Source organism: Sinocyclocheilus grahami, unplaced genomic scaffold, assembly GCF_001515645.1.
Source record: "Sinocyclocheilus grahami isolate Dianchi unplaced genomic scaffold, SAMN03320097.WGS_v1.1 scaffold233.1, whole genome shotgun sequence".
NCBI lineage: Eukaryota > Metazoa > Chordata > Actinopteri > Cypriniformes > Cyprinidae > Sinocyclocheilus > Sinocyclocheilus grahami.
The window spans coordinates 3,345,007-3,371,958 of record NW_015505412.1 but is presented as its reverse complement, the minus strand read 5'-3'; the positions used below and the strand labels follow the sequence as shown (position 1 = coordinate 3,371,958).

The 26,952-nt window shown below is 36.4% G+C and overlaps 1 protein-coding gene across 2 annotated transcripts in view; it reads right to left on the bottom strand.

Annotated features, from left to right (window-relative positions):
* Positions 1 to 683: 683 nt before the first annotated feature.
* alcamb (activated leukocyte cell adhesion molecule b) overlaps positions 684 to 26,952 on the bottom strand; it is a 26,631-nt gene continuing 362 nt past the window's right edge. Inside the window, exons 2-16 of one of the 2 annotated variants that reach the window (XM_016288652.1) lie at positions 9,307 to 9,413; positions 8,798 to 9,002; positions 8,621 to 8,685; positions 8,321 to 8,408; positions 7,804 to 7,974; positions 7,129 to 7,253; positions 6,888 to 7,017; positions 6,680 to 6,792; positions 6,423 to 6,549; positions 6,136 to 6,254; positions 4,254 to 4,383; positions 2,689 to 2,718; positions 2,375 to 2,489; positions 2,143 to 2,256; positions 684 to 1,950 (exon numbers count right to left, since the gene is read on the bottom strand). In XM_016288652.1, coding sequence (XP_016144138.1) covers positions 2,163 to 2,256; positions 2,375 to 2,489; positions 2,689 to 2,718; positions 4,254 to 4,383; positions 6,136 to 6,254; positions 6,423 to 6,549; positions 6,680 to 6,792; positions 6,888 to 7,017; positions 7,129 to 7,253; positions 7,804 to 7,974; positions 8,321 to 8,408; positions 8,621 to 8,685; positions 8,798 to 9,002; positions 9,307 to 9,413 — 1,619 coding nt within the window. In that variant the 3' untranslated portion in view covers positions 684 to 1,950; positions 2,143 to 2,162. Of the gene's footprint in view, positions 1,951 to 2,142; positions 2,257 to 2,374; positions 2,490 to 2,688; positions 2,719 to 4,253; positions 4,384 to 5,639; positions 5,764 to 6,135; positions 6,255 to 6,422; positions 6,550 to 6,679; positions 6,793 to 6,887; positions 7,018 to 7,128; positions 7,254 to 7,803; positions 7,975 to 8,320; positions 8,409 to 8,620; positions 8,686 to 8,797; positions 9,003 to 9,306; positions 9,414 to 26,952 lie in introns of those variants that run through there. The other variant, XM_016288653.1, reaches the window with a different exon arrangement.

Here is a 26,952-nt window from a genome sequence, read left to right as displayed (position 1 = left end):
AACCTTTACAGAATTTAAGAAATATTTTCTATTGGCCAAATTTAAAAGTAATTAAATATCCATCAATGATAATTTTGTTGTCATTTTACTTGTAAAATAAATGTACCATGTCTTAGATCGGGTTTGCTACAGTTAATTTTGTAAAGTTACATGCTTTGATGAATGTTGATGTGATGTGTGACAACTGAGCAGTCATAACATAATGCCATAAAAACTGCAATTCTGAAATTACAGGACAAACATTGATCATAATCGAAATATACAGTAAAGACATTTATAATGTTACAAAACATTTCTTTATCAAAGAAATGCTTTTTAACGTTCTATTCATCAAAGAATCCTGAAAAAGGTATCTCAGTTTCCACAAAAATATGAAGCAGCAAAAACTATTTTCAACATCAATAATAAGAAATATTTCTTAAGCAACAAATCAGATTAGAATGAATTTTGAAAGATCATGTGACACTGAAGACTTGAGTAATGGCCGTTGAAAATTCAGCTTTACATCACAGGGAAAAAATTACATTCTAAAATATCTTAAAATAGAAAAGAGTTATTTTAAACAAACAATATTCCTATTTTTACTGCATTTTTTGATTAAATAAATGCATACAGACTTGATGAGCACAAGCAACTTTTCAGAAACGGTGTAAAACTGCAGTATAACTGAGCATACCAAAAAAAAAAAAAACTATTTTCTAAAAATGTACACTTTATTGGAACTAAGAATACAAAACAATGGTCAGTATGTACAATACTTGCATGGCCACATTCAACCTCTTTGGTTTTGACAGTGGATTAAATACAGATAAAATGCACAGAAGTGTGAAAATGCAGAAACCACTATGAAAACTGAAAGCTTGAATTTAAAATCTGCAAGTAAATACCATTAATTGTACTGTACCATTCAACAGCAACAGAGGTATATATTCAGGAAAATTGACTAAAACTAGCTAATGTCAAAACACTGGCATTTAGCTAAACCTCAACAATATAAATAAATCAAAAACAATAAAAAGAAATTTACCATATTTACAAGTAATGCTTAAACCAGATCACGTACAATTCTGCTGTGAAACAATGAAATATCAAAGAACACACAGAAACCGGTGATAATCTGAGAAAAGAATGAATGTCAATATACATTACTGAGAGCTGATTTTTCATTTTTCTGAAAAAAAAAGGCAACATAGGAACACAAGTGTGACAGTAAGAAACTAATTTAACATGGTTTTAAGTCTTTGAAATCTGTATGGTAATCCAAGCAAAGGGCATAGTTTTCATTAAACAAGCACTGGTCCCTGCAATATCTTCTTTCTTCAGAAATGAAAAATTATTTTTAGACATTTTAACTTCAAATTGTAGGTCACAGTACAATGCGTATAAGGTCTAAATTGTGGTAAATAATGGTCTTCTAAATCCCAATAAGTACAATATTGGCATAGAATTTTGCTCACTGACTGACTTGAAAACTAGCCAAGTGCTCCGTATAAACGTGAATATCATGCTCCACATCATGCCACAGATTAGGTACCGTGTGTAATTCCAAAGGAAAAGTCCTGTACTAAAGGACTCAGGTTTTCTACCATGTCAAACTGCAAACAAAATTTGCATTAACGAAATAGCTGGAACGACAAAAATCAAACAAAACACAATAGGGCTTTTTCCAGACGGATCAAATATGAAACCCAGCAATATAAATGAACATTTTACAGACACAGGTTTCTGAACAGGCTTGTTCAGAATGCAAAAGATTCACATACTTTACAACATACATTATTATTTAAATCCCTAGCATAGGGGAGGCACAGACACATTACAAACGATAGTGGAGATGTAACTGACACAGCTACTCGGGTCCTCCATTACAGCTTCTGATTATTTTTCACAGATTTCAACAATTTTTTTTACTCCCTTCTCATGGAAAAATGGATTACATTCAAATGAATCCTAAGGAAAGACAAGATACATAACATAAAACAGTTTAGTTGATTGATAAATGTATAATAGAATATATAAGACCTGAATGTCAATAAAAATATAATATATATATATATATACATATAAATAATACTACTAACTACTAAACATAATAATATTCACATTAATTCAGTTGGTTTCAGAAATCTTTTCTTGTCTCACCCTGAATGGCTCTTTTGACATTACACGTCAGCTTTTTGGCTTTGACTCTCCTCTAGTTTTTTGCTCTCTTCTGCTGAACCATCTTCCTTTTCTCCAGTTTTCCAGGATCCTTGCCTACATCCAGATTAAGTGTTACATAATATTCCACTTTGAACGAATCTGAATTACATAAATTCAGTGATGAATGGTAATGTCTTTACTGCTTAATGAGAAGTGGATATTATGTCAGTACCTGGACTTCTTCATGTACAGCCAGTAGGCCAGTCCTATCGCGAGAACTGCCAGCATCAGACCAACAACTATGCCAACAGCCAGTGTCGTCTGGTCACTGTACTCATCTTTCTGATCTGCACACAGAGATAAAACATTCAGAATAGGACATGGACAACTGGTGGGGGAGAGATGGGGAGGAAAAACTGACAACTGGATGAGTACTTAAATAAACCATTTAATAACTAAAATGCAAACAAGACACTGATGGTCAATTAAATGCAAAGCCGTACACAGATCAGACCTGATTGTATAACAGTTCAGTCAGTGTCTTACCTTGTTTGTCCATTGTCACGTCCTCAACAACTGTAATCAGATATAAAGTCATATTAAGTTCCATTTGTTTCGAATGCTCATGGAATGAAAAGCCCATTGCATACAGAACTGGAGAAATATATATATATATATATATATATATATATATATATATCTCTCTCTAAATTCTAATAACAAAACGGATTAATGGACATTTGCATGTTAAAACTTTTCCCCAAACAGCCCCAAACGAAACAGCAATGCACGTAAATACAGGAATCCAGATGCTAACAGCTGTGGTTGGTTTTATAATTAAACACATTTGTCCAGGGTTAGCCAAAAGATTTCAGTCATGTAAAGTGAAAGCATGAGTTCAGAGTCAGAGAACAGACCAGCATCCCGACAAACAGAACAGAAGAAGAGAAGGAAAGGTGACCTCAAATAAAGATACAAGAGTTATATGTTGTCATGTTATATTATCCAAGCTTAGAAGTTAATACCAACCAAATCATTTAGACAAAACTTATTATTTTTTATTTTTATTTTGATTAAATCTTAAAATGTTACATTTTAAGGCCAACACATAAAAGCTACTGTATTATTGTAGTTAGTATAGTAACAATTTACAAAAAGGTTTCATTTAACATTAGTTAACATAACAACGATAACTAACAAACTAACAAAAATAAAGCATTTCTTAATCTTAATGTTAATTTTAACATTTACTAACACATTACTAAAATTAAAAAGCATGTTTTTTTTATTTGACATTTTATTATTAACCCTTTAACTGTCACTCACATTTTTGAACACAGACGTGAAAGTGCACTATCCAAACTTACATTTTTATAATTCATGAACGAAAACATTTTGTAACATGATATTGATGTACCATTTTCATGGTAATGCAATGTTTGATTTTAAAATGGGTTTCAAAGGATGAATTTTGAGATTTAAAGTTTTCAATTGATATATAATTTAATGATTTCTAAAGTGTGATAGAGAAAAAGGCAATGAAGAAGACTTTTTGCTACAAAGGTCAGAACTCCTGTTATGTAGATTTTTGAGGTGCACTCTTGTCATAAATTAATCTATTACTTTTCCTACATAATTTTTTTACAAAAACATCTATTTAGGAGTCTTAGACCTTTCCAACGCTATATAGTTTGTCATGATTAGATTAGGATTTAATAGTAATATAGTGAAGTAAACTTAGGCGTCCCACAGAGGGGACGGGTGACAGTTAAAGGGTTAACTATCATGAACAAATAACAGTAAATACTGTAACATAGGAGTCACTGTTGGTTAATTTTAATTCATGCATTAACTAACAGGACCTCATTGAAAAGTCTTACCATTATTATTTTCGATGTAAAGTAAATGTAAAACAAATAAACATTATCTTTGTGGGATGTGACTTGAATAGACATCTCTTCAGATGCCAACTACATTTGCAATAACAAATATTTTGTTCTTTAACAGTTTTGTCTTAATGATTTTAAAATTCTAAACAACTTAACAGAAAAATCTTGTGATGCATGAGGGTTCAGAAGTCAGAGAAGAGAGTGGAAAGAAGTTACACTTACGTGCTGACACATTAATGCTCTTAATGTCAGCGCCCAAGACATTGGAGGCTGTGCAGGACACAGTGAGATTGCCCTTTGGATCGATAATAATGCTGTATGTGACTTTGCCATGCTCATAAGCACTCTCAGCCTGCAATTACAGCATGTAACATCCATTAAATGACATCAGACTTAAACATTACTGCTGTATTCATGGCTATTATGATGTGGCATATTTAAAACTATGATTTACCAAGTACAAGCTTTTTTGTAAAGGATTATAACCACCACTAGAGAGCGATATTGCTCTGTGCACAAGTAAATTCTCTTTTAGGGAAGCATGTGCTTAGACAAGACAGCAGACTGCACACAGGCAATGAGGTAATGCACTTCTGACAGCTGATGATTTGCACTGACAGCTCAATTTGTACCAATAAAAACCACACCATACAGGAAGTATGTAAAAGCCTCATCATTTTTAATTGCGTCCTCTGTCCACACCCACTCAGGCAAACTAGTGGTCTGGTGTGTTTGAATAGTGACCTCATCCTAGTGCTTAAAGATATGGGTAATATAGCTGTTTTGTTTAACAACCTACATGTATGTTGTCACTGTGAGAACATCTTTATCAGCTCAAATGTGCTGCTGGCTCATTCGACAAAAGAGTTTTACTCTTTCAGGTTTTTTCACTATTGAAAGCAGCAATAAACCCTGGAAGGTGAATTCAAAAAGAGCTCAGATGCTCAGAAAAGCCATAACAAAAGCTTTATGGAAGGCTCAGTATCAGGTTTTAATAAAATAAATAAATAAATAAAATACTTAAAAAGCCAAAGAAAGACATTTTGTAGTTATAGGTAAAAGAGCAGAGAGGACCGTTACACAATACATTTGGTTAATACACAAAAATACTTAATTTTGCCTTGTCCCCCGGTGATATGCACTGAATAACATGAACACCTGGCAAATGGCCGTTTTTTTTCTCTTCAGGCAATTTAAGAAATATTACAGGCGTTTGGTTTTTTTTTTTTGTCCAAACAAAACATCCTTTCTTGGGAATATCATTTTTCATTGTTAAGAATTTCACAGGTTTTCCTGTCCCCAATTTCACTTTATATCCTATTAGTCTTTTGTTAAAATCCTTTTAACTAATACAAGACAGCTCCCTAGTGACATAATCATCAACATCCTCGTCCTGCTCCAGAAAGTCATTTTTAGGTATATTAGCATTGGCATGGATTTGATGAATTCTGTGATATGCATTTTGTGGTGTATTAGGCGATTGGTCTAATTCTAAAACATTTCATTCTGTTTGAAGACAGAAGTCTATGACAATAAAAATATATTTGGTGAAAATATAATAATTTGAAAACCAACTAAAAGAAACACCACTGTTCAAAAGTATGTGGTCAGTATGTTTTGTGTGTGTTTATTTAATTCAGCAAGGATGCATTGCATTGATCAACCGTGACAATAAGGAAATTTATAATATTATAAAAGATTTCCATTTCAAATTGGTGCTGTTCTGTGAATCCTGAAAAAAATTATCTGTTTCCACAAAAATATGAAGCAGCACAACTGTTTTCAACATTGATGATAAATGTTTCTTGAGCAGTAAATCAGCATATTAGAATTATTTTTGAAAGATCACGTGACACTGAAGACTGGAGTAATGACTGCTGAAAATTCTGCTTTGCATCACAGGAGTAGATTAAAATTTTTTAATATATTAAAACAGAAAACAGTTATTTTAAATTGTAATAATACTTCACAATATTACGGTTTTCACTGTATTTTTGATCAAATACATGCAGCCTTGGTGAGCATAAGAGAAATTTAAAAAAGCACTAAAAAGAACTTGTTAAAGGTAGAGTACTTCATAATGTGGCAGATAGTTCAGACTTACACTTGTGCCATTGACACTCCACTGTACTGTGGGTTTTGGAGAGCCTTCAACCACACATTTCAGGACCTTGGTCATGCCCTCACCACGCTCCTTGATCAGGTTCTTAATGACTGGAGGACCTGCGAAAACACTCATGCCATCAGCTATCAAAAACGTTTGTCCAAAACCTTTTCCTAAAGCATTTCTCTGATTTACAATGGCCTGGTCTTTTTGAACTGTGGTCAACTGTAAAAGCAGTTAAAAATTAAGCTTTATTAAATTATATACGAAATGCACTGCAAACTTACCTTCAACTACTAATTCAAATGTTCGCGTTTCCTTGAGGCCAGCCATGGAAACAACACACTCGTACATGCCAGAGTCTGAGTATGTCAACTTGTCAAACTTGGGAAGGCTATTCAGCTTGGCATTGCCCTAAAAGAGAGTTTCAGCATTTCAATAACTAGAAATTAACAAAAGTATTAATTTTTAATAGGGACGAGCAATCATGAATGCCATGGTTTTCAAATGCCATATATTTTACAAAGAGACATTTATTTTCTACCTTCTTCCAAGAAGTTTGTGCCGCTCCTGAAGCGTTAACATCTACAGTCACCTCTAAGCTCTCACCGGGATTCTTAACAATTTTACCAGTGGTGCTAAGGACCACATCAAGATCTTTGAGGAAAGAGAAAGAGAGATGTTAGTCGTGTAAGTCATGTCCAAAAAAAAAAAAAGTCAAACATCAGACTGCGTCTGGAGTATTTCCTTACATTCAACTGTGATGGGTACAGAAGCCGCAATATCCTCGTTGTCCACTAGTGAACATTTGTAATCTCCAGTGTTCTCCCGGGTGACATTGGTCAAGGTGTATATGTTGGAGTCCACAGTCTTTTTCTCTCCCTACAGATAAAAAAGGCCAATTTAGCAGTGGTTTAAGTAGAAAAGCAGCCTTCATTTTTCTGACCAAAGGCGAAGGAACGGAGAGCAAAGTGAGTTACAGAGCAGACTTACGTCGATGTAGAAGCTGTAGCTAGAGGGTGGAGGGTTTCCATCTGCTGTGCATTTGAGGGTCACACTGTCCCCTTCCTTAAAAGGACCCTGGGACACAACTTGGAGATTGACCTTCTCAGTAGGGTCTGTGGAGAGAGGGTGTGTGTAAAGCAGGGAGGGCAGCACAGAGAAGCCCTGCCAGAGCCCATGCAGATAAGGGCACTTCAGAAAAGCTCCTTTATGAGCCAGAAGAGGCCCTTCAGCTCAAGAGTTGAGGCTTTGAGTGCGCTTTCGTGATGAGAACTGCTTTGAGTTAGCAGTGGGGCTAGTACCTTCTCTATAACAGCCAGAGGCAAGACAAAACCCCATGCAACATCTAAATGCCCTGCTCCAGAAAGGCCAAATTACATATCTTATTTGGACGAAATTCAACGAGCCATTTGATTCTGATAAGGCCTCTTTTCTCATGGCTACTTCAGATGGGAAGAGAGTTATACTGAATAATCCTGTGAATTATGCTCAACATTAGACCATTAACCACTTCAGTTTTGAATACATTTGCTCTCAGTGACTTTGTTTGGAACTGAATTATGGAGGAAAGTTGAAGTGTGCGGATTAAAAACTTGCTAAAATGGCCCAAATAGGAATAATGTTATCTAATGTATTTCTATAAAGCAGTATAGGAAAGAAACTTACAGTTCACAGTGAAGACAAGAGGTGAGGAATCCATGTTAGCAGACCAGATGTGTTGAACCTGACAGGTGAACTTGGCATCAATGTCTCCCTTCACTGCTGTATACTCAAGGGTTGAAGTTGTCGTGGATAGTCTTGTCTCATCAACATCCACATTTGTGTTGATTTTAATGGCTGTAATCAACAGAAAAAGAAAACAATAAAGGGAAATAGAATATAGTACCAAAGAAGAAAAATCTCTTTGATTATTTGGAACTAACTCTCACGCTGTTCCAAACCCATATGACTTTTTCTCATTTGAACACAGATGGAGAACATCTGAACCACTTCTATGATATTAATATGGTGCTTTTTCATCTTTCAAACTTTCATTAAAGTTTTTTTGCAATTGCATGGAAAAGAGCATAGAAAACAGTCTTGTCCTCCTTTTCTTTGTCATACAGATTTGGAACGAACTGAGGGCGAGTAAATGATGGCAGATAATTGGATGAACTATAATTTCCACCACATTTCACTCTACCTGCTCCATCAGTCATAAGTGGAGTTTTATTCTTGAACCATGTGATGTTGGCAGCTGGACTGGCACCTTCAGTACGACACTGCGCTAACTGATAAGACAAAAATCAAAACGGTTGCGAAAAAGAAAATGGATTATTAATGCAAATATTATGAGAGGAATTCCAAAGCACTGCATTTCATCATATTTTGTTGAGTTTTTAATGCATATTCATGCTGTATTCACTGCAAATAACATTTCATTCTGCTCTCCTGTTTGTGTGTACATGATATATAAACCATAAATACATTTCACATAACCTACCATAGTCGGTTTGCCGATTGCCATTGCAGTCGTTAGGTTTGTAATCTGAGGATGCGATGGAACCTCTAAAAAAAAAAAAAAACAGAGGAAACTTTGTTGAAGAAAGTAGTTCATAAATGCATCCAACTATGAAAACGTTCTAGGTTTTTGGTCAGTGCTATGGTGTACAACGCTTACTGTAAATGGTCAGTTGAACAGGGTACTCTAAAATGTCTTCTTTCCACACCAACATGCAGGTGAAGGTTCTCTGATCGGCCATGGTCACTTGTGTGATGATGAGGCTGAAATCTTTTTTAATGCTGACTCTGTTCTTGTAATTGACATCAGTTGAAATAGTGGCATTCTGATCCAGTTGTTTCACTAGTATGTTGCCATCTTTGTCCTGTTGTGCAAAAAAAGCATGTTTAACAAAGACAATTACACCATTCATATGATGACATTTCCGTTTAAGTGTAAACACCGTGGCTCTGTTGCGCTCTCAAAATGTGTCAGCCAATTTTTGGGGGTTCTAGCCATTTAGCTAGGAATTAAAGTAGTTTGTCTGAACAATAGCAGAGGGAGAAGTGGCAGTAGTTTTGGGGAAACCTGTTTGGAAATAGTTGTGATTTTTTAAAATTCTGGTCAAATTTCACACTGCTGGTTTAAAATGGCCAAAAATAAATAAAAAGAATGAACCTCAAACTTACGTATTTCCATTTAACTAATGTGACATCTGATTCCTTGAATTGCCCTTTGTTGCATGGGATTTCAATGGGGTCTCCATACTTGCTGGTGAGAGTTTCCAAACCACTCACTAAAATAAAAAACAATCACTGTAAATATAATATGTTTGTGAAAACATCCTGTAAAAGGTAACATGCGATGCATAGCAGACAAAACCGAAAGTAAACATTTTTGAATACATGTGTGTACACATTCTCATCATATTGTTATAGGTTTGTTTTTTGCAATTACATTTTTGATTGAAACTTAAGAGGGTGTTTGCAGTAGCTTTTTATTCTGACCCTCAATATTTTAATATTATTTGAATTTTGCCTGATTTGATATTTAAATTCCAAGCACTCATGTTTGTTAAAGGACAGGAGTCTGTACTTTACTGATAAACAGTCACTAAGTACTAAAAGAAATGTAGTATTTGTGATACAGTTTAATGATATGGACAGGTAATGAAACTTAAACTCGAGTTCATACATATTTAATCTAGATTTTTTAATAGGTGCTTTAAGGGAGAAAAAAGCTGCCATTTTCTGTGCCAGTCTCATTTTTGATGCTACAACTGAGAAACGAAACTGCATTTGATGGACAAATTCTTTTTATGCTTTTTCAATCATGACTCATTACGCGTGAATTTGACACGAGCTTCACCTGAACCTAAGTATTCAAATTTCAAAAAAGGCTCTCAATCTAATTTCTAGACAAACACCAAAGCCAGTTAAACTGGTTGTTGTGTCACAGCTGCACTTCTGAGAAAGGGATGTCAACAGTTGGGATGGATAACAGTCAATAGAAAGCCTGATAATTGTAGTATGAGATAAGATTGAGACACAAAACTGAATCCTTTCGACAAAATTCCACCGAAACGTATCAAGAAACTTAATGCTTGACTGAACCAACTTATTTCGGATTTTAAAACAGAAATCTCTGGCTGTTGTGACATGTTTAATGGGAAAAAAATAATATACTATAAGCTGTGAAAGAATTAGCTAGCATTGCTACCAATGACGATTATAGAGCTATTCCTAGCATTTTGTATAAGTAAACAATAATTCTCCAAATAGTGACAGTATATAATTTTACTATTCATTATATATTATAGTATTTAATCGTATTTTGAATTAGCTGTTATATAGTTTTTATTTTTAGTAATGTTATGTGCTTGTCGATTTTTATTAGGTTCTCTAATATTACTACTTACCTTTAATTTTATTTCAGTTTTAGTTTAGTAATTTCATGACTTATTTTATATCAGCTTTATTTCAATTAACGAAAATGATTTTTAATCATTTTAGTTGTCAATAACATCACTGCCAAGAACAAAAATTTAATTTTTAAACCCAAAATTAATCTGTAGCAACTTGTGTTTATTTATAATCTTCCATCTCAGGTCCAGAAAAACAAAACGCATAGTAAAAAACACTTTTCAGTGTACAGGTTCATTAAGGGTCAGATGAGCCCACTGGGAGAGAACAGATTGTGCTCAAAGCCAGAGCTCACTGCAGTCAGTGGAGCATGGTCCTGTTAATAGCCCTTTACCTGTAAGGACTCATAAAACTGGATTTAGTTCCTGGCCATGTTTATAAAAAGGAGGACATACATATGCTAAAAATTGATGTACTGCTAATCCTCTTTGCATCACCTGGATGGTCATTTTGGAAGTTAACATACATGCTACCAATATGGACCATTATTACAAGTATTCTTTGGAATACTTCATTCAAGGCCCCTAAAATGTCACTATTGTATCTGGTAACTATGTATCACTCTTTTCTCCTCACAAAATAAATTAACTCAAAACAACATTTTGTGTCCATTTTTATGTCTGTTTATTTGGCGAGTAGCCATATATTAAGTGAGAACTAAGATAAAATAAACCCCTTCAGAATGAAACAAGAGCTTATTGAGCCATAATTTTGTCACCAACTGGCTGTATATTATCCCTTAAATGTAACAGAATATTTCTGGATCCAACTGGATAATCTACCCCATAAGATTTCTGTCTAACAGCTGTCTGTTTTTCGCATGATTTATAACATGCTGTCTTGCTGGTGACACTGGAGCATTAGTAGTAGCAAGAAAGCAAACAGACGCCAGCTGACATACTAAAAGAGAAAAGGATCGAGTGTCAGCGTGCCCTCAGAGCTTCCAAACCAGCACCAGGTGAAGTAAACAAATGACACTGCCCTCCCAAACCCCTCATGCCCCTGCTCTTTGTTTCATGAACAGGTGCTGCTGAAGAAGCTTCTTCATGCACCTGTTGTTAAAACTCTCTACTGGAGAAACAGCGGCATGGTGCCAGATCATTTGTTGAAAGCATATGGACTACAGGGCTTTTAAGTGTTTTTACACTCTGAGTGCAATGCTTTTAAGTAAAACCGTGCTGACGGTCTTGTTGGGCTGAGACCACACTGAAAATTGAGAATTTAACATCTAATTTAAACCTGTAAAAGTTTTTGGATTTTGAAAATGTTAAAGAAATCTAACTCGAGTGTCAGCGTGCCCTCAGAGCTTCCAAACCAGCACCAGGTGAAGTAAACAAATGACACTGCCCTCCCAAACCCCTCATGCCCCTGCTCTTTGTTTCATGAACAGGTGCTGCTGAAGAAGCTTCTTCATGCACCTGTTGTTAAAACTCTCTACTGGAAACACAGCGGCATGGTGCCAGATCATTTGTTGAAAGCATATGGACTACAGGGCTTTTAAGTGTTTTTACACTCTGAGTGCAATGCTTTTAAGTAAAACCGTGCTGACGGTCTTGTTGGGCTGAGACCACACTGAAAATTGAGAATTTAAAATCTAATTTAAACCTGTAAAAGTTTTTGGATTTTGAAAATGTTAAAGAAATCTAACAAAAAAAATCAAAAATGTAAATCTGAATTATGTAGATGTAATAATTCCAAGGCACTCACGTGGTAAGATAAAAAGCCTTGTTGTAATGATTTAAGCCCAGTTCATTAAAGGCTTTTTATCTTACCACGTGAGTGCCTTGGAAGTATTTCATCTACATAATTTGATTTTTACCTCCATCACATCCAATAAGCACCAGTGGCTATATAAAAGACACCCATGTAGCACTCTCTGCTTCTTGTAAGAATGTAAATCTGAACATTTTCACTGAGATTTTTAGGGGGAAAAATAAAAAACAAATTTAATAAAATTAAAAAAAAAAAATTAAATATAGCTGCAAGCAGCAATTATGGGCCAAGTACTACAGAAGCAAGCATCAGACCAACTGCAGAAATTAATAATTGAAGCAATTTTAGGATAATTTTAGTCAAAATGGCTGAAAAATCATAAATACAAGTTACAACCACTAGTAATATGATTTATTGGCTTATCACATTTGTGTTATAAAATCGATGTGGTGTGTTCTGTGTGAGTTGACAATAGCACACACAAAGTTTGGTGTCAATATGCCAAAGCATTGCAGAGATACAGCCTCAAGTGTCATTTTGGCATCATGCCTCAAATTCGTTGCTGTGGTATGCGAAAACGGTTTTGTCTATCAACACAATTTATAACTTTTTGTCAGCATGGTCTGAAGATGATACGATTAGATTTTGGTGAAAATCGGACCAACAGTCTAGAAGCTCAAAAAAGTAGGTTTTTAAAGAAAATATAAATGGCGGACAGGAAGTTTGGCTGACTATGGCAACATTCTCCCTTATGCCAACATTGGCATCACTGTTCTCAGCATGACTCAAGGAGTATATTAATACCAGTCTTACTACAATAGGCAAAATTCACAGAAAGCTATGAGCATTTATTTGAAAATTATAACTTTTGACCACAAGGTGACACTGTCAAAACCTTTTGAGTACTTTCAGGTCATGGTCTTGATGGTACATACAAAGTTTCGTAATGGTACACCAATGCATTCGGAAAATACTGCATTTTGTATCATAATACTCTATTGTAGTCAATGGCAATTTCATATTTTGTTCAATTATAGCGCCACCAAGAGGCACAATCCCACCAATTTTTTATGTGTCCTTAGAGTGTGCTCATATATGCGTAAAACTTGGTGAAAAGATCTCATTTTGTTTTGGAGTTATAGACATTTTTATATATAAGAAGAGAAAAAAAATGACTGATGGCCAACTTTGTTTGCATTTTTTTGCCACTTACTAACAATTTTGGCTAGGGATGCACGATATATCGGCCACCATATCGGTATCGGCCCATATCGGCTCATTTTTTCTGTTATCGGTATCGGCCTGATAAGAAAATTTGGCCGATATCTTAAAGCCGATAAATAATGCATTATTTCCTTCAGAGACACTTCAGATGCGCGCTGTTCGTTTGCAGCCTTTTGTGCAATTGTACATTGTAATATTGTGTTTATTTGATGTATATCTGATTTATCTCATATAGAATGCGTTTGGTTAAGTTAAAAAGAGCGCTTCAGTTTACCGGTGATCATCTTTAGCTCAGCACACGCAGCCCAAACAGCAGTGCACAACATTAATAACTATGATTGGGAATGTCATGTATATAACATTCTAATGAGAACATTATTATAATAAAACATTGTGAATTCTTTGGGTTTAGTTGCCGTGTTTCAGCGCGTTGTTATGGGAAGAGCGCATCCACAACAGGATCACACATTCTGACTATAGCATGCAATAACTGCGTCATTTTGTACATATATAAGTTGTAATATTATGTTTATGTTGTATTAATATTAATCTCAGGATGCATTTCCTTGAGTTAAATAAGCTGCCAGCAAAACGCTTCAGTTTACCATGTTCATTCAGCTCTTCAGCTTCAGCACGCGCAGCTCAACGGCTGCTATTTAAAACAGTGGTATTAATTTGTTACTTTTTCAAAATCATCGATACATTATTAATAACAACAACCACTTGTATTGTTCTCTTATTATTTTCATCAACAATATGGTTTAGTAATTAAAATCATTTAATTATTGTCCGTGCAGAGGCTATTCCGTTTTATTGATCTATGGCGCATTCATTTTGATTCTTTACACGTGTAATGATGTCCAGTGACTTGTTTGCATTATTTATGCATAATTTTATTTATTTGTAAGACTTTTTTATGACTAAATTTGGTAATGGGAGAGTAAAAATATTTTTAAAACGTACACCATTCAAACTAGGCTGCTTATGTTGAAGTGTTTGGGATGTGGCTTTTAATGATGAGACCTTTTTTGTAATCAGGCTCTCAAAAAGTATATAACAATTTGGATATAGATTTATCGGCCAACATATCGGTTATCGGCTTTCAAAAATAAAGAAAAATCGGTTATCGGTATCGGCCAAAATTTTCATATCGGTGCATCCCTAATTTTGGCAATAGGGCATTATTGTTTATCTGGCAAACTATGTTTTCGAATTTCCTACGGTGGTTTCAATGTCGATCTGAGTAACGGTTTCTAAGATATTGGCAAATGTTTTTTTAAGCACTAAAATGCAATGTTGCACAAACTATAAGGCAAAACCTGGCATGTTTGGTATTGCTGGACTAGGCAAGGATTCAGGAGTCTAAAAAGGTGACTCCCGTGAAAATAAGTCGACCACACCCAAAGTTATAAGCATGTGAATATTTGATTTTACCACTAGGTGGGGCTGGCTCAAAACTTTTCAGGCTCCTTTAGGGCATCATGCTGTTGACCCATACCAAGTTTTGTAACGATACGCTAATGCGTTCATAAAATAGAGTATTTTAGTACACATTTCAAAATGGCTGACGGCCAAAATATGGGACAATTGGATATCAATTAACTCGGCATGTTGCCCTGAATCTACTGAGATTTTTGGGCAAACCGTTCAGGAGTTATAAGCAAAAAACAGAATTTATTTCTATCTTCGGACCACTAGGTGGCACTGTGCCAAAACAGCAGGTAACCTCAGGTCATGCTTGTGATAACACACACCAAGTTTGGTCTGAATACACCAAACCGTTGCGGAGATATAGCCTCACATCCATTATTACTTGTTCTTCGTCGAATTCGTTCGCACTTTATTCGAGAACGGTTTGACTAATCCACTTGAATTCCATAACTTTTTGCCAGCATGGTCTTAAGTAATCTGAGCCAATTTTGGTGAAAATCAGACAAACCATCTAGGACGAGTTCGAAAAAGTAGGTTTTTCAAACTATATAGCGAAAAAACTAGACCTTACGATTATTTTTTTGTGTCCTTTTGACTCGCCATGAGCCAAGGATTCTGAGGGGAAAAAATATTTTTCTTCTAGACCTACGGTTCAAATATTATTAGCATAAACATGAGTGAAACTTTTGACAAGTGGTGGCGCTAGAGAGTTTGAGTTAGAGACACCAAATTTGCTGTGGTTAATGATGAGACTGTCCTCTATCAGTGTGCCAAATTTCACAACTTTCCCGCAAGCGATTCTATGGGTTGCCATAAACTCAAGAGCGGAAGAAGAAGAATCCTAATGGATACAATAGGTGCCTACGCTCCTTCGGTGCTTGGCCCCTAATTATAATAATATAACCATGAAAAATTCATAATATAATTGAGGAAAAATATAATTAAATTGTAAAAAATTTAATCGTGGCTTCAGACTTATGGATCTTACCTTATATCTGATGGTTTACCTGACAATTATAAAGAAATATTCAAATTCAACTGAAAATTGTCGTCATTTTTCAACAACAACTCACTTTGTTAGCAGACAAACCGAATGCCACAGAAGGCTCAAAGGAATATAAAGGGGGTGAATAGGTTCAAAACTGCTCTCACAGGCAGAGAGGATGTTTGCAAACCATTAACCTGAGGATGAGTCGGTTAAGTGATTGTGTGACCGATAAGGACGGCCCATCACAATGGTGAATATCCCAGAAACAGACATGCAGGATAGGGGTGGGCAATACGAGCTCAAATTCATATCACGATATTTTTCACTGTCCAGGCGATATCGATATTATATTGCGATATGAGAGAGAAAAAAAGAAAAAAAAAAGGCAAAATATTTTAACCTTATATAACTAGAAAAAGTGAAGGATTGGACATAGACCTGAAAAGTCTTTTTTAAAGTGCAAACGTGCAACATGAGGTAGGCCTGTATGAATTGAATTAAATATTGTGTGTTTGAGTTGGCCAGTGGTTCCCAACATTTTTCTGCCGGGCCTCCCTTTTGTAGAGAAAAATATTTAAGCACCCCCACCCCCTCTTTTTTTTTTTTGGAAAGTCTCTTTATGCTCACCAAGGCTACATTTATTTATTAAAAATACAGTAAGCACTGTAATATTGTCAATTTAAATGATCTATTTTAATGTTTTAACTAGGGATGCACCGAAATGAAAATTCTTGGCTGAAGCTGAACAAAATGAAACACTGGGCCGAAGGCTGAAGGCTGAAGGCTGAAGACCGAACAAGGTTTTTCCCCCCATTTTGCCAATTTTTTCACCATTGCATAAATTAAATAGCCACAAAATGTGCTTTTTACTGTTTTGTCTTGCTTTTCAAAGAAAAAAATAATTTACAAAACAATAATTTAAAAATATTTACTTAACACTGAACATTTTTTAGCATTCTAGCAGACATTATACCAATAAAATACAACTTAACTTAAAATTAATAAGTTAGTAAAATAATATTTTTTGGCCATTTTTTAGACCCCCTTCTTGAATCAGGCATGTATTTTGCCTTACAAATAAATGCAGCCTTGCTGAGCAGAAGAGACTTCTTTTAAAACATTAGAAAATATTATAGATCCTAGTCTGAACACTGTGTAAATGTTACAATAAATGTTTTAATAGAGCTGTTGTAAATATTTTCGTTTTTTATTTTATTTTACAGAGCTGCAGTAAAATTACAATAATAACATTTATTAATGTTGACGGGAGGTCTTGCTTTTTCTCAACTTTTATTTTGGCAGAAACCCGCAGGAAGACCTCAGTGCTTCAATTACAGTTTAAGTGACTTAAACTGTAATTCATCAACTGGCCGCTAGAGGCTGGCTGCAAAAGGGAGTCAATCCCATAGACTCCCCATGTTAAAATGCCCAACTTTACAGCAGAAAAAAACATGTTTACAGCCTGGTTCAAAAAATGATTTTGGTTTATATAGCTAATTTTGCCCTTCATGACAACTGTGAGGGGGTGACTTTTTTTTATAAGTCATCCGTTTAAATTATATTAAGCCTTAAAGTTCTGCATAATTAAGGGCGTGGCCACTTGAGTGACAGGTGGATTGCCGCTGCTGTCACTACCGTCGAGCTAGGTGGGTGTGGTTTCAGCAACCAGCTCCCACCTTTTTGCCCATTTTCAATTATCTGCCAAGATGGCGACGGCTGTCTCCGCCCACTTTTGAGCTTCAAAAACCTCTTCAGGAACCTACGGGTGACGTCACGGACACTTCGTCCATGTTTTTATACAGTCTATGGTAAAAATTCATAAAAATGTTACTGAGCAGCTGACGAGTAACCGTTTCAGCGCAGATTTCCCTCGCGCTTTGGACTTTGAACCCTACAAAAAAAACATAACATTCTGCAGTTTATTTAATTGTTTAAGGGCATTTCGCGATTTTAATCATCATACAGTAACCAGCAACAATCACCCCTTCCTCTTCTCATCGTAGACATGTGATGCAGTACTAAACAGTCTCTCGCTGTCGGTGCTTGTAATGATTGTTGCGTTTTTCTCGGACAGCTGTTTCCACACTGCCGTCTTGTTTGCTGCATTAGCGCGCGCCTCTATTTGATCGCGTCACGTCATTGTTCGGTACAATTTATTCTGTCTTTTCGCGGAATAATTTTGGTTGCAGAGCATTCGGTGCATCCCTAGTTTTAACATATAGACTACCATATTCCTGTGATGAAAGCTACATTTTCAGCATCATTTCTCCAGTCTTCAGTGTCACATGATCCTTCAGAAATCATTCTATTATGCTGCTTTTCTGCTCAGTAACCAATTCTGATTATTATCAATGTTGTAAACGTTTTTGTGCTGCTTCATATTTTTGAGGAAACTATTTTTTCACGATTCTCTTATTAATATTTGAAATGGTCCTTTGTGTCAGAGCGCTGGAGTTCGTCAGAAATAGATTGTCGTGTCGCGTCTCGCCACATCCACAGCAGAGAACATCACTGGGTTCTATTTGTTTTTGTCACATCGCGCTGCTCGCGTCTGGTGTAGACACATTATTTTGGTATTTGTGAATCTTAAATATATTCATAATCTGCTTTTCGTTTACCTGGCACTGGAAGTCCTTTCACAAACTTGTAACTTTTATGCTTCGAGCAGAACCATACATCTTTCATTCATATTTCTACATGGCTCCCTGCAATACAACTCTGATTCTTCAATTGCGGCATCTAGTGGTCTGTTACTGATACAACCACAACTGATAATGGAGCGCTCAAGCGGGTACTGCGAGTCATGTTGAGCTCAAGGTCTTTTCTATCGTAGTGATTAACTCTCATGAATTATGTTAGGTTTAAAACTCCCTGACATGATAGTATATCACTACTATGAGCCGGATCTCTGTTTTTCTCCACTATGATGCTGTGATACAAAAGAGCAGATCTGTTTCACATTCCTGTGTAGTTCAGGGACTGGCCTGGTCTGTAAAAAAAAGATCACAGGGGTCACAACTGTCTCCTGCTTCATGATTCTTGTAGCCTAGGGGTCTACATCTGCAAAAAGCTACCTAGAGAAGAGCTTAAATGCAATTTATATGCTGCAGACTTTGAAGGAACTTCATGAAAGTAACATTTTAAACAATAGATTGAATAGAATAATGGTATTTGTTGATGAACTACCAGAGCAGAGACCTTTTCGATCCTATTAGCTGCTGGCAAGGAAAAGATCTTCTTTAGATGAAAGTCATCATCACCGTAAACGTATAACTTTAACTGACCCGCATACTCAGGAATTGGAAGCCACAATACCCAAATTAACCCCTTATGCTCCTGGGACTGGCCTGGTCTGTAAAAAAAAGGTCACAGGGGTCACAACTGTCTCCTGCTTCATGATTCTTGTAGCCTAGGGGTCTACATCTGCAAAAAGCTACCTAGAGAAGAGCTTAAATGCAATTTATATGCTGCAGACTTTGAAGGAACTTCATGAAAGTAACATTTTAAACAATAGATTGAATAGAATAATGGTATTTGTTGATGAACTACCAGAGCAGAGACCTTTTCGATCCTATTAGCTGCTGGCAAGGAAAAGATCTTCTTTAGATGAAAGTCATCATCACCGTAAACGTATAACTTTAACTGACCCGCATACTCAGGAATTGGAAGCCACAATACCCAAATTAACCCCTTATGCTCCTTGACGTTACTTAAACCTCAAATTTAAACCATGCTGATGTTGACAACAACACTAGAAATCTGTGCCATTTTGGAAAGTCACCAGGTATGGCTCTCATGTTGACAGAGAGCACAGACATCTGGGACAGGTGCGGTTGCGGTTCGCTATGACTTGTGCAGGCTTGCCAGCTCAAAGCAGACGACATCAAAGTTCCCACTAAAGAAAGAAAACTAAAGAGAAGTTTATTCTCCTTTTCTAAAGCCAACTTCAAAGTTATGATGTCAAAGGATTATGTGAACGAGACAGAAGTGCAGAGAAAAGGAAACATTTCCAAAGAAACACAATCAAAGCGCCAGTCTTTTTACTATCAGTATGTGTTATCCCGCATCACGTTATAGTGGGGGTCATTAAACAACTGACTTTTGAACTGAAAGATGTTTGTCGTTAAATTCAGTGTGAATTGCTCTTTGCAACCCACTTTATTTCTGTGATCAGATTCAGCTCAGATTCGGGATTAATCAGATTCGGCTCAGATTCGGGATTAATCAGATTCGGGATTAATCAGATTCGGGATTAATCAGATTCGGCTCAGATTCAGGATTAATCAGATTCGGCTCAGATTCATGATTAATCAGATTCGGCTCAGATTCAGGATTAATCAGATTCGGCTCAGATTCATGATTAATCAGATTCGGCTCAGATTCAGGATTAATCAGATTCGGCTCAGATTCTGGATTAATCAGATTCGGCTCAGATTCTGGATTAATCAGATTATACAAGATAAAGTGCAAACAGTCTTTTTCTTTGGAAGAACATGCACCAAATATTTCACAATAAGACCAGGAATGTGTGGAGAAGAAAGTAAATAATGTTGACTTCCCATCTTGACTTTGGGCAGGAATCTCTAAACCTTAACGGCTTCCTGGCATCAGTTGATGCTCACGCTGATATACAGTACAAAAGCACTCCTGCTTGTACCAAACTGCTTTTTTAACTGATAAATAAATTAATAAATATTATGCGGAAATGACAATATATTCAAATTGTCCACTTGATAACAAACGGGTACAAATCTGATAAAATAATAAAATCTCACAGATCAGAAGGGTCATCAATTTTAAGGCCAGGCTATCATTGCAAACTAGGGATGTAATGATTCACTCAACTCACGATTCGATTCACAATTCGATTTTCTCAATTTTTTTAACAAAATTAAATTGAAGACATTACACAGTAAATGAAAAGGTTTCGTTTTATTTAGGCTGTTGCTGCACGTTTATTTGTGAAATTGAAATATAACAAAACTAAACTGAAATTTTAAAACAAACCCCAAATCAAACAATTAAGTTACACAAATAAAAGAATATTTAAAATGAAAACTCATTCTCTGCCAGCAGGAGGCGCTTTTAGCGTGATACAACTGGTAATGTATATCGAAATATCGGAAATGTGTTTAAAAATCATATCACCGTTATTGAAAAAAATTATATCGCGATACATATTGATATCGAATTATTGTCCAGCCCTACCATAGACTGTATAAAAACATGAACGTAGTGTCCGTGATGTCACCCGTAGGTTCCTGAAGAGCGTTTTTGAAGCTCAAAGTTGGCAGAGCCAGCCGTCGCCATCTTGGCAGCGCGTCACTTCCAGATAATTGAAAATGGGCAAAAAGGCGGGAGCTGGTTGCTGAAACCACGCCCACCTAGTGCAACGGTGGTGACAGCAGCGGCAATCCACCTGTCACTCAAGTGGCCACGCCCTTAATGCAGAATGATGTTATGCAGAACTTTAAGGCTTAATAGAATTTAAATGGATGAGTTATTTTTAAAAAAAATCCACCCCCTCACAGTTGTCATGAAGGGCAAAACTAGCTATATAGACCAAAATAATTTTTTGAACCAGGCTGTAAACATGTTTTTTTCTGCTGTAAATTTGGGCATTTTAACATGGGGAGTCTATGGGATTGACTCCCTTTTGCAGCCAGCCTCTAGTGGCCAGTTGACGAATTACAGTTTAAATCACTTCCTTGTTTTGGATTGCGAGAGAGCGGGAGGTTGCCGCTTGAATGAGACGCAGACTCACTCTCTGACAAGCAGGTGGCGCTTATGAAAAGCAGTGATACAGTGTTTCCTGGGTTACCGCTGTAAACAAAGCAGAGCTGCGCTTATGAACACTACTTTAAAGCGACCCCGATAACGTGATATTTAGCCCCTGGAGTGCTAATTTTACCACCAACGTGCTATACAGAGATATCCTACTGTGTTTCCTCTATCATAACTTTTTTGTCTTTGTATAATGTCTAAAGAGACAGTTATAGACTAAAGTAAACAACTCAAAACACACACGATGTCTGCATGTGAGGTGTGAACTTTAACTCTTGTTGCTGAAGACCTACTGTCAAAACATCCAGCTATGGGAGCTAAAATTAGACCCACACAGTGGCTAACCACTATGTCACGTATATATGACTTTATGGTTTAATAAAGCTTACTTTGAACTGCATTCTTCTGCTGCTCAACATAGCAGCCGTGTCTGCTTGTTTGAAGCAGCTCTGAAAACCTGTGTTTGTTCCCCTCTTGGCGCTTCATAACATTTCTGGAATTTTACAATAGTAGCACAACTTGAGCTGACCGAACTACTTTCAAAGAATCTAGAGGTCGATTAATCGGCACAGATAGTTGCTTTTAGATCTGGTTACATGCAGTTCCATTTAACTGATTCAGCACCCGCGCATTAACATCACTGGTGAGAAATGCAACCAAAAACAATGTGGAATATGTGGCTAAAACCACTGATGTTTAAAGAACTTCTGCACTGTGCAATAGAAAATCAACATTTCAATACGACTGCAATAATCTCTCAGGTTAAGCCTTAAAGGGGGTTCTTTAGAAGTAAATGTGACTCATAAAGAAACAAGCAGAAGTGAAGTAAAAATGATTCAGAATTCTGGCTGTGGCCTCACCTCACCAGAAATAAAGAAAGAGAAGGAGAAAGATAAGGGGGGGGGGGGGGGGGGGGGGCAGCAGCTTTACTGTAATGGCCAGTTTCATTTCCTGAGTCCCGGTGCAAACAGTGCGGGATTAAGAGCTTCCAATTGAACATATACAGTACAGATGCTTCCTCTCAACTGCTACTATAAAAACAAAGCGCTGCAAAAGCAGCAACAAGAGCAGAACAGAAGTTTTCAGGTTGGAGACAACAAATAGAGGCAATAATATTTCCAAATCAAATTCAGTCATGTTATCACCCTCAACAGGATTAACACACACATTTCTTGCAATACATACAATTCAAAACTTCAGTCTCTGTGGCGCTTTTGAAATGCATGATTGGAACAGAAGTATGTGTTGCAGTAATTCATATGGTAACCCAATGTCTTTTTCAAATGCAGGGCATGTAAAGGAGTTGGGCGAGATAATGGCTTCTTGGTGGGGAATATACTGTTGAATTTAATTACAAATAGAGAAGAGTCCACAGGAGATGTCGCAATCGTACATGCATTAGTTAAAGTGCCCCTATTATGGGTTACTGCGAGCGAACAGATATTGCTGTTAGCTGGTTAGACGGAGACTACAAGCTGCGCGGAGCGAACACAACACACACAACTAAATACGTATTTTGCATGCTATAGTACAGAGTACATCACAGCAACTGTTTTAAAAGAATTACTCCACTTTCAGAATAAAAAATTCCTGAATTTACTCACCCCCATGTCATCCAAGATGTTCATGTCTCTCTTTCTTCAGTTGCAAAGAATTTAAGGTTTTTGAGGAAAACATTCCAATATTTTTCTCCATATAGTGGACTTCAGTGGTGCTCAACGGATTGAAGGTTGATCATCCTCTTCACATGAGCAAAAATGTCCTTGGCATAACAGCAGAGTGGAAACGGTCTACGGTCTATTTAAACTGACCAGTGTAACCTTTTATATGTTTGGTTGACTGTATTTTATTTTGATAATGAACAGACTGCGATGTAAGTTTGAATTGCTAGAATATGTGGGGTATGTGCGCGCGAGACGCCGGTGCGATCCAACAGCTGAAACATAAAAAAATCAATTTTTGGAGTAAGATATAATCCGCAAAAGTGTTTACTTTTATTTTTGCACACTCACAATAAAAACAAGATTTGTGCTTTTGTAAAATAAAGCAAACAAACAGAATGCTCGTTTTCATCCTTTTATTTCCGTGAACTTGTTTATGGAGCACCGCGCCACACTTCTGTTTTAAATCTGTTAGCATAATTATTTAAGCCAGATATATTTAACTTTTTTTTTATGAAAACAAATTATTTTTATTTAGACCTATTCATGGCCATGAATTAAGAATTTGTTCGATTTATTAATTTGTTCCCTCATTTTAGTTAAATCATGGGTTAAGGAACAAAATGAATGAAACATGGACAGTGGCCACAAATTAATAAGTCGTAGAAACGAATTAACAAGTTGTAGGAATGAATCCTTCCGCCTCAGTGTCCTGCAGCCCTGCAACCTTCACCTAATTGTTTCCAATATGAAAGAATTATCTGGGGAAATGACTTAGTTACTACATTTCTATTGCATTCCATGTTGAAGAACTTTGTGTTGTTTCTATTTTAATGTACTTTTAAAGTTTAAATCACATTAAAAGCTTAATTTGTAATTATGAGTGAATGATGATGCATTTATATACCGTCACCGTCACTCACAGCCGCTCGCACGTGTTTTGCGCATGAGCCACACGCAGCCCAAAGTTAAACGGCTTAATCGACCATCGATAGCTTTAATCGATTATCGACAATTAATCGATCATCGATTAATCGTTGACATCCCTAGTTGTTTTACTTTTTTTTCTTTTTTTTTTCTTGTAAAGGGTGTCTGACCCTCCTTGCACGTTTACTTTGTAAACACTGGGTCGGTGCTTCTGCAGCGATGTAGGTCGGATGATTTTTGATTTTGGAGGAGAAAATGTGTTGGGAGTTTTTCGACATACCATAACTGATTTACCCTCACAGTGCAGAGCACAGCATCTTCTCCACAGGAATCCACTACGGTGTTTGAGGGTGGGGAGGTTCAAGTTTTCCCGGGTCTGCGCGCGCAACAAGTGGGCGGGCATAAATATGCTAATGTTTCATGTTGACGTCAACTTGAAACGGCTTAATATTTGTTTTAAAAACTACTCGTTTTCATGACTCTGAGTCTACGCTTTCTTTTGAAAGACAATAACTTTATACACGGTGCACTTTTAGATTTAAAACTTTGCAGGATGTTTTCATTCACTTAGAGCTGTGTTACAGCTGTGTTACACTGTGTTATTACTGCATGAAAGGTAATTTTCAAAAATCCATAATGGGGCACTTTAAAGAAAACCTGCTGAACAATACAGTCAGCAGGGGGTCCAGAGGAGGCCTTGGAGAAGCCGGATAACAAGAGTGAAACAACCTGACTTTTTATCCCAAAATGCATGCAGGGTGGATCCAAGCAAGTGCACTGGAGGTTACAGAGAGCCATGGGGGACTTCATGCATCTCAAAGGACGCATTTCTGCAAGTCAAGAGTGCCAGTGCTAAGCACACACATGCCTATCCTGTTGTAAAACAATGTGTCTCCCCTCTTTAAACCAGACAATTGCTCTCTTGTCTTGCCTGATGACAGATAAACTGGTTCCTATGAAGGCCACTGTGAAAAAGAGGTGCTTCTGCAGTAAAGAAACGAGTACAAGCTAGAGGACGACAATAGTAGCCTATTTCTATTTCCACAGTAGTACTTTCACTGAAGGAAGCATATTAAATGTTTGAATGGATGAGTCATTTGAATCGAAATCGGTTCCTCTAATCTAAGCAAACAGTCTTTTGTTGAGCTATATTTGCTTTCTTTTATAATGGGACCATAAAATGGATTTAGATGGTTCAACAGGGCAGACAGGTAACTCTAAGTGGATGATTCGCCTTTGAATAAAAGATTCTCATATCTAAAACATGAATACATTTTGCTTTACATAATCTCAGTTTACTCTGCGAGTAATACCGTAAGCCAATCGTGATTACAAGCAAGATTTCTGGCTGTAAAATGAATTTGAAATTTAAATTAGAATACAATTTTAGGAGGGTATGCCCATAAAGGAGGGAATAAGAAGTGGAACATTTCACAAGAATGAAAATTACATCTGCAATACAAAAGCCATAAAAATGCTAAGGTGCCTGGAGACTGAACTCAGACAAGCATAAACAGCATCATTAAAACAATGTTCATCAATGAAGGGCAGACTTCTCAAGGGGAAAAAGGTGATTTTTTTGCAGCAAACTGAAAGAAACCCACCATCTAAACTAGACATACCAGGTGTGACACTGCAGATGGTGTGTTTTGGGGGAGGGGTGGAGAGAGAACAAAAAACAGATGCCACACTAAACTACTAGTTGTAAACTCAGTTTGGCTCTCAAGCCAATCTAGAAGCAAACAGCCACATGCACAAATGAAACCTCATTACCTACTAAAAATGACTTCAAAAAATTACATATCACAGGATAACCAAATGTATCAAATTTGACTCATTAGCAGGATAGAAAACTAGTTGAATTGAACAGTAATAAAATGTTTAAATATTTTAAAATATAAAATACATATTATTTTCATTAGTAAAATCAAACTTATCCAGCACTGGTTTAAAGAATTACACTTTTTGTTTCTTACAACTTAGGACAGACAAGACGGTCACAAATCACAACACGTTTAAGTTTGACTACCAACCCAACAATCTTTCAGCACAGGACACACTATCATTGTGCCTCTGGTCTTCCAGCCCAAAAGATGAATGAGTCTCTTTAAAGTTGCATTGACAGACGGGCTGGTGCCTTAAAATAGCAGAGGTTTACCAGCCGGTCTTTTGTGTCCTTTATTTCATGAACTGGTACCTGAATACTGTTGCACAAACAAACGCAATTTCAATCACTTCACAGAGAGAGGCAGATGTAGGCTCCGATCAATTATTAATTACTTGTAACAACCAAAGCATCAAGATTTAATTTGTGCAGCATATCATCATACAAGTTTTTCTCACTAGCAAAACAGGTGCAAGTAAAAGGTATAAAAGGACGGGGCGGTGACAAAGAGCGCGTATAGAAATAAATGTCACTTTTATATGGAGAAAACCACCGATGATGGATATTTTATTGAGAAAGATAGAAAATCATAGGTCTATCAAATTAAAGGCTTTGGAAAGAATTCCAAGAGAAATTATTAAAAAAGACTTCATATCATAACATGTGCGATCACTCTCAGAAGCTCTTCAAATAAACACTGTTCAGTTCTTTCACTGGTCAATCTCATGGTAAATGTCAGAAGAGACGATCTAAAATGATGTATGCGAACATTCTAAAACTCAAATACAACTTTCAAAAAA